The 8,134-nt window shown below is 43.4% G+C and overlaps 1 protein-coding gene across 1 annotated transcript; it reads left to right on the top strand.

Moving 5' to 3' along the window:
* The first annotated feature begins 1,615 nt into the window (after nt 1-1,615).
* LOC118792378 (GDNF-inducible zinc finger protein 1-like) lies at nt 1,616-7,530 on the top strand. Its single transcript, XM_036550216.1, has 8 exons — nt 1,616-1,900; nt 2,279-3,454; nt 3,845-4,209; nt 4,252-4,864; nt 5,716-5,810; nt 6,245-6,412; nt 6,972-7,129; nt 7,231-7,530. The coding sequence occupies exons 2-8, from the start codon at nt 2,280-2,282 to the stop codon at nt 7,360-7,362; spliced, it is 2,706 nt and encodes a 901-aa protein (XP_036406109.1). The 5' UTR covers nt 1,616-1,900; nt 2,279; the 3' UTR covers nt 7,363-7,530.
* The last annotated feature ends 604 nt before the right edge of the window (nt 7,531-8,134 follow it).

Genomic DNA, 8,134 nt, shown 5'->3' with positions numbered 1-8,134 from the left:
CCATTCATGTCTCATCCTAATGGAAACAAAAATGAACAATCAGAAGATGAACATCAATTAAATATGAAATTAAATAATTGATAGAAGATCCTCCTCCACCCCTGGCTCGAAATTTCATTTTTCAACTGCTAACAAAATGACCAGACTAGCTGATGTATATCATTTTCCCTTAAGAAGAGCAATTAGTGGAAGTGAAACATGACAGTACTTGATAAGAGTTTCAGTACACTATCTTTTGATTGAAGGTATGTACACAGGAACTTGTGCAGTTGTGAAGCTAGCTGAATACCTCTCACATAAAAAAAAAAATCTTTAAAAAAAAAAAGAAACAGGAACAGAGAGCTCCCCCACCTCAAAAAAACAGAATGTTATTTAAAAATAAACAGGACCAGAGAAAAAACCCATGAAATACTCCATTTCCCTCTCCATGTCTCTTTGTGTGAACTGCAAGGCATGGCCAATCAATTAAGCAATTAACCCCTTATCCAATGCCTGAGCAGACACTCATGCAGACTGACAAACTACCAACGGTGAAACTGATGTGAAACACCTTAGCAATCGCAATACTTGCAGTCCTGATAATCCCAAGGCCCTGAACACATACACACATTTACACACCAAATAAAAAGATAAAAAGTTGTCAATGTTTACAACTGCATTTATGAGTAAAATCGAACAGCGCAGTTTCTTGTTACAGCTATAGCTTTTATTCTTGTAACTCAAAACATGTTATAAACTATTGGATGCTCACAGTATACTGGTTACATATGCCATAGGCTGGACACCCATGCCGATTTAACCACTGGTGGCATGCTGGCGACTGTGTGCAAAGCAGAGAGCAGGCCAATGTCACATGACCACCACATGTAGTTCTTCTGCAACTTTAGCTAGCTAACTGTGCTCAGACATTAAAATGAAAACCTCCGTCGGCCAAAATCAGAGGAAATATGCTGTTAGTACTACCTGTGCAGATCCACTTTATTGTTATATGTATACGCACTAATCAAAGCACTCACGTTTAGTACAATAAATATCCTTGATGTTACAGGCAATTACGGGTAACAATGAGCTGTAGATATTACTGCAATTAGCGGTAAGTGACTTCTCTGACAACGGCAAGCAAGTGTATGGGTTTTTTTGACTGCCTGTGTTCACGCGAGCCAATTAACTCAAAGCGTTCACAGCACAAGTGAAACCCTCACCTAACGCAATCAGACACTTTTAAACAGAAAGACTGCTTGCTTCCTCAATTAGAGTACGCCATCCGCATACCCTTATCCTTCTACCGATGACTCTCCCGTATTTTTCCCATCATGAAGAGAAAAAGTTCAAAGAAGTTAAACGAGACGTGCCTACACCGAACTGATGGCCGTGAACAAAATGAATGCCCTTTGTGCGGCTTCAGAGTTAGGCTATTAAGTTCCGGTTACGAGAAGTTCCGTGAAAAAAGAGTTCCGGTGGTCAACCGTTTGGTGACAAAGAAAGAATTTTCATTTTCATTGTAAACCAGGGTGTCTTGTTTTCAGAGATATCCTTTGACACAACAACAATACGCATGGGCAGGGATGACGCGCCTGTATGTGTTGCATGTGTTCATTGTTTGGGTCTTGTAACGTATGGGAAGGTCTCTGTTTCTAGTGCCTGCTGTGTAGTGTCACAGCAACTCGTACACCTGCTCTTAGGAAACCGGAATCCAACATTATGTATGAACAGCGGTGACATCATCTTATATTTATTTGCCGTATTAACAATTAAAGCTATTTACTTGCAAGGTGATTTACGGTTATGGATTCAAAGAGCAGGTCATCATTGCCATTCTTGCTTTGCACCCGACAAAGACCTCTGTTTGAATTAGCTCGCTAGCAAGCTAACTACAGTAGCAAACAGTACATTAAATAGGGTAAGTGATGGTCAAATTTTAAGAATTCAGTTTTTATTTTTTGGCGTATTATTATTTTTGTTGCATGCTGTGTCTTTGCAAACCTAATATAGTGATATTGTTTATAACTAACTGATAAGCCGTCAATTAATAACGTATTTTAATGATAACATGCACTCATTAAATATTAATGTAGAAAATAAAAGGTTAATTTTGATGTCTCCTAGATGTTTAAAGACCCAGAATCAATTAATATTTGCGGCATTCAGCAGTAACATCAGACCTGGTTAATTTATTGCAGAATTTAATCAAACCTCAAGCAATCAAGCAATAGATGGGCATGTTGGATTGAATTAATGGTTGTCCCCCAGTTGTTCTAATGGAATTATGTTTTATTAGGATGGAGGTGAAGATCACTCTGGAATCTAAAGTAGCTGCTTCTAACTTGCTGAGGTCCCTCCACTCGCAGTACCAGAGGGGGTACCTTTGTGACATCATCATTCAGACAGGACAGGAAGAAAGCCAAGCGAGTTTTCCAGTGCACAGGGTGGTTCTGGCTGCATGTAGCAGTTATTTCCAAAATATTTTTGCCCTCCAGAGTCCTGCTGGGGCCCAGCTCCCTGCTGTGATCGTGCAGAATATCAGCGCAGAGGATCTTGCAGCTTTTGTGCAGTTTGTGTACACAGCCTCAGTGGAGGTCACACCAGACCAGCTGCCTAGACTGTTAGAAGTGGCGACAAAGCTGGATTGCAGAGACCTGCTGGAAGCTTGCAAGGCCCCAACTGTGACTTCCTCATGTTTGGCTGGCAAACCTTTCCAGACTCCACCGTCAAAGGCTTCTCCTGAGCCAGACAGCACTCTGAGAGACAAGGATTCTCCTGCAGACCAGGTCTTAAATCCGGACATCAGGAAATGTGAAACTCAAGAAAGCAGCACCATAGTTTCAGCAGGACCGAGCGTTCTGAAGCATGTGCCAAAGAGCAAAGCAGAGGAGATGAGATCGCAGGGGTGCGAACCTGTTCCAGCAGATGAGGGTACAGACACTCCAGCAAATGCATTTGAGACCAAGCTGGTGATCAGGAAAGTGCATCTCGAGGAGACAAAGGCCAGAACTAATAAAGGGAAGCCTTTTGGAAATGCCCTAAAGCAACATGCCGAAACCTTCAGGTGTGAGAAATGTCTCAGGGAGTTTGTGTCTGTCAAGCTCTTCAAAACACACATGGAGAAAGTGCACAAGGTGAAACTGGTAGTGAAGTACAGCTGTGACCTTTGCCCCCAGCTGGTCTCCACCCACCAGAACCTGCGACAGCACCGGCTGGCGGTCCACACCAGCGAGAGACCTTTTGTCTGCAGAGTCTGTGACAAGAGATTCAAGTGTCCCAAGGACCTCAGTGACCATGCAAGGCGGGTACATGCCAAGAAGACCCCACAGATGTGCCCATACTGTGACAAGATCATCAGCTCCAAAGGGGGTCTGGCCGTTCACATCAGGACACACACTGGAGAGAAGCCCTACCGCTGCGCAGACTGCGGTGCCCGCTTTGCTCAGAAGTCAGCCTTCAACACCCACATCAGGTGAATCATCGCAAGCAGACACATTTATGCTTTATTTAGAGGCACCCTTCCTGGGTTTTATTTATAGAATCACCCTAGGTGCCCTTGATATGACAGCATTAGCTAATGCTCTTTACAACCCATTAGAACTGGGGCAAATATAAATGTGTTCAAGTGCTCAGGTCATACTAGGTTTAAGTGGATTAATGGTTGATACTTTAAATGCTCACATATCATATGTCATTTAAATGGCTTTAAATCATGTTTAAAGTCTCAGTTATGTTTGAGAAAAAAATCGTTGTACTCCTTTGGCTCTTATTTTAGGTGAAGATAGGTGATCATCTCATGTCTGTCTTGCTCTGCCTCTAAATGTGCATTTGTTTTCGTCACCTTAATTTTTTGTAAATTCAGAAAGGTTCATCAGAGCACAAAAGTGAGGAGTTCTGCTGGACCTGCCCACTGTAAAAGGGCTGTTCCTAAGTGTGGAGCTGAACCAGAGTCAGGAAAACCTGGAGCAGACAGTGGAGAAGCAAACCAGTGTGCAGTGCAGATGGAAGTGCCTGGGATGACCGAGATGAACACTGTGATAGAAGAACAGAGTGTGTCGAGGGCAGAGTCAAACGATGTCAGAGAGCCGGAAGGTTGGACACGCCGTGCGCCATTATACAATGAACATCACAAAAGGCCGGAGAATGTGATGCAGGAGAAGAAGGAGACGGGAGCAGTAGAGGATGCTGGGAAGGGGACCTGCGAAGGGCCAAAAGACGAGGGAGAAAGTGGGCTCCCACAGGAGGAGGAGGAGGAGGAGGAAGAGGAAGGGGAGGAGGAGGGGGAAGAAGACTTTGAATCTGATAAGAAAGATGGCGGATGTAATTTGGTGGATAAATCTTACCAGCGGCCTAGTCACAAGTGCAAAGAGACTGGCGGGACAGGGGGATGGAACCAGCAGAGGTCCAAAGGGGAAAAGACCCCAGAGGAGGCTGCTGTATCTCTCGGGAAGGAAGGCTGTGTTATCCAATGCGACAGATGTAACGGGCAGTTCCCTGCTCGTCGGACGTTTGTCCTGCACTACCAGCAGGTGCACCGGGCCCAGCCGGAGAAGAAGGTCTACAAGTGCGAGACGTGCGGGAAGGCTTTCAGCAGCCTGCATAGCTGGCGCGAGCACCGGGTCTGCGTACACTCGGAGGAGCGCAAGTTCGCCTGCAGCGTCTGCGGAGGGACCTTCAAGAGGAAGCGGGACGTCCGCACCCACTACGTGCGGAAGCACGAGGGCCGGGTGAAGAGGCCGCTGTGCTCGGTCTGCGGGAAGATGCTCAGCTCCCAGACGGCCCTGCTCTTCCACATGAGGACCCACACCGGGGAGAAGCCCTACCAGTGCTCTGTGTGCCACACCCGCTTCGCCCAGCCCTCACAGCTGAAGAGCCACACCAGGTAATGCTGCGGACACATCGGTCACTCAAACTCACCACTGCATGTAGCGGCAGGGACACAACAGCAGGTGGGGTCTCAGCAGGGGTCTCTCACATCATGTTTCTGGGAAGCTTCCTCTGAAGGAAAAAAAAAACATACATCAGTTAGTATGGATAATACACTGGAGACAAGGAAACAGTGGGGCAGAATTTGTGACTGGATGAAGTATGACTCCAGTTGTGTTTCACAGGCCACACAAGCCAGCAGTATCAATGTACCCTATAACTATATCTATATACTAGGTATTATACCTATAGCTGGGTACATATTAAGTATAAAAACTGCCATGTCATAACTACTGAGCAAATACATGCTCATGTGTTTCTCTGTTCATGTTTGCATGTCTGGGTGCCACCAAGGAGAGACCTGCTTCTACAATCTCTGAGACCTCTGCTCAGACCTAGTTTGAGTTTTTGCATGTAAAAAATGTTGGCTAGCAGAAATGGCCCCTTTGCCTATTTGAATCAGTGGTCTCACTGAATACAATTCCTTGTGGTTTGTCATTTCACCTTTTAACTTTGTGCTGCATATAACATAAGTCCTTTAGTGTTGACTGCAGTGTTTGATTTTCCTCTGAGGTGAAACAAACAAATTCTCTTTAAAACCTTATTACTTCTTTCTGTCACTTCTTGGGGAGCAGCATTTAGTAGAATGTGCACTCACTGCAAACATTTTTGATTTGCCCAGCACCATTGCAACCCGGGGCGAAGAGATTCCATTGTCTGCTACGCACCAAGTGATGTTGTGTGCTGTACTGCAGGGGCATTGATTGAAAGTTGAAAGGGATTCGTGTGTTTTTGTTGGGAGCACAGGGCCCACACTGGAGAGAAGCCGTACATTTGCGAAGTGTGTGGTGCTAGCTTTGGAGACTCGAGCAAGCTGACCACTCATCGGCGAACACATACAGGTCAGGGGCCGCGACCCCCATGGTTTTTCATTGCTGTAATGTAGTGTGCTGTTGAGGATGGCGCTTACAGGTGTAGGCAGTGCAGTAAATATTCAGCTGTACAAATTATTAATGTGTGAAAACATAAGTTATGCAAGTCATCCTGGTTAAGGGAATCTCCAAATGCATAACAATAATAATAATGTTCAATTAACAACATAATACAAAATAATCTTCAAGCTAATGTCAATATATGACTTTAGAAATGGTTGTTTGCACCAAAGTTGAATGACTACTATTCCACATCACTGCAAAATCTATTTTACAAGTGGTCCTAAACCAAATGAATGGGGTTTAGTTTTCAAAAAAACAGCAAAAAAAACATTCATTTGCAATTGATATGTGCTTCTTTGAAATATCCTGTAGTTCACACAGGTTTCCTCTCTTTAATCAAGGTCAGCGTTTGTTTAAATGTGACGTGTGCGAGAAGAGTTTCACTTCCAAAGAATACCTGAAGCGCCACAAAATCTGCCACCTGGGAGTGAAGCCTTTCAAGTGCGAGATGTGTGGGAAAGCGTTCGGCCTGCGGGCATCCTACTTTCAGCACTGCAGAGTTCATTCAGGTCTGGACTGTACCTCACTGTACTATTAAAGATAGGATTTGCTTGTTTGATACTTTCTCTTACATACTTTATGTACTGTATGTAATCACATATGTAATTGTGTTTCACAAATGCATTCTATTGCATGTGCATATATGGAATTGTGTTCTAATCCTCTTGATGTCTTTTGTGTTGTTGCCACCAGCATGTTGGCAAAAACTAATACAAATTGTTTTTGCCAACGCTGTATCGTTCAATGAAACAGAGCGACAGAAGGTCATTCAGTCAAGTCAAATCAGCCTCAAATCACTCTAAAATGTATTGACAGCATCAAAGTTCCAGCACCAAGGTGCCCTTATCAGGGTGATGAACTTGGGTTGGTACTGCTGTATCAGTGCCTTTGTGGAGTCATTTGAGTGCACAATCTCCCCCTTTTATACCATCCCCCTCATTATTTCTATGTGTCGTTTGCCCTGTCTTTTCTTTTCTTGTATTTGTTAATTGTTACTCCAAATTTACTAAAGAGAGAAAAATAAATGATGAGTGAGTAAAATTTTCAAATGTGCATTCTACCCCTTAGATACGCGCCCTTTTTTCTGTGAGCAGTGTGGAAAGTCGTTCACACAGCAGGGGGCGCTACGGAGACACCAGAGAATCCACACGGGAGAAAAGCCCTTTAAATGTAAAGCTTGTGAGCGTAGCTTCACCGACATGTCCACTTTAAGGAGACACGTGGCGGTAAGTGCTGCTTGAACTCATATGTGTAACGTTTCTGATAATGTTGTCTTAAACTACATACTTACTTTTTCCCCTTTTTTTATTACTATAATCCCCTGCAGGTTCATGACAAAAAAGCACAATGGAGGACCTATGTTATTGACCTCACCAACAAGAAAGAGCACAACTGGTCCAAGATTAAGGTTCTCGGAGGTAGCCGCGTCGAGAGCAGTAACGGGGATGTTGTTTCCTGAATATCAGTACCAAGCACATAAGGGACGGGGCGAAAGAGACCAGTCATGGTGCTGAAGTGGTGTTTACACAACAGCGACATTCCTAATTAAAATGGTGCATGTAGTAACTGCCTGCAAAATGTGCTGTTTTACTTTGCAGCACTCAGATAAACTACAATTTTTTTTTCCACTGCCACTAGCCTGATTGTGCCATTGTGCAGATTCTTATTTTAAAAGATGACAGTGCATTTATAAACCAGATGTATTCCTTGCTCAAGGGTTGGCTTTTCAATTGCATCGATTGTTCTATTGATTGTCTTTTTAAATGTAATATGTCAGCCAAAAATTTGTCAAAGAAGTGAAATGTATTTGTAGATAAACATCACATTTACAGTGTTTTACTACTGCTGTGTAGACATAGTCATTGCATTGCAGTGCTAGAATAAATGATAAGTTATAATGTTAACAACAATGGAAAGTCTCAGAAAAGAGTTGTATGATGTTGTAAAATGTGTGTGAATAAAGCTAATTTTCACTTTTCTCCTCTGCAGTTTTGTTTAAGCACCTCCAACTTGATGTTGGCAGCTACCTATGGTTCACTGGTTTGTGGGTTGGATTACATTTCTCCCGTGGTGTGCAGTGAAATACTGACTGCTAACGTGTCACTTGTGGCAGAGAGTGTGGTAGATTCATTGTAATTAAAGTTTTTGTTAGACCTTAAGAAAATAGGTCTTTGTATTTTTCCTGCAGGTCTTAAAGTTATTTTGTATTATTTAATATTTCTTCCCAGCTC

This window comes from Megalops cyprinoides, chromosome 17 (genome assembly GCF_013368585.1).
Source record: "Megalops cyprinoides isolate fMegCyp1 chromosome 17, fMegCyp1.pri, whole genome shotgun sequence".
In the NCBI taxonomy this organism is placed as follows: Eukaryota; Metazoa; Chordata; class Actinopteri; order Elopiformes; family Megalopidae; genus Megalops; species Megalops cyprinoides.
The sequence above is the reverse complement of the archived record's forward strand: the minus strand, read 5'-3'. Positions and strand labels throughout refer to the sequence as shown.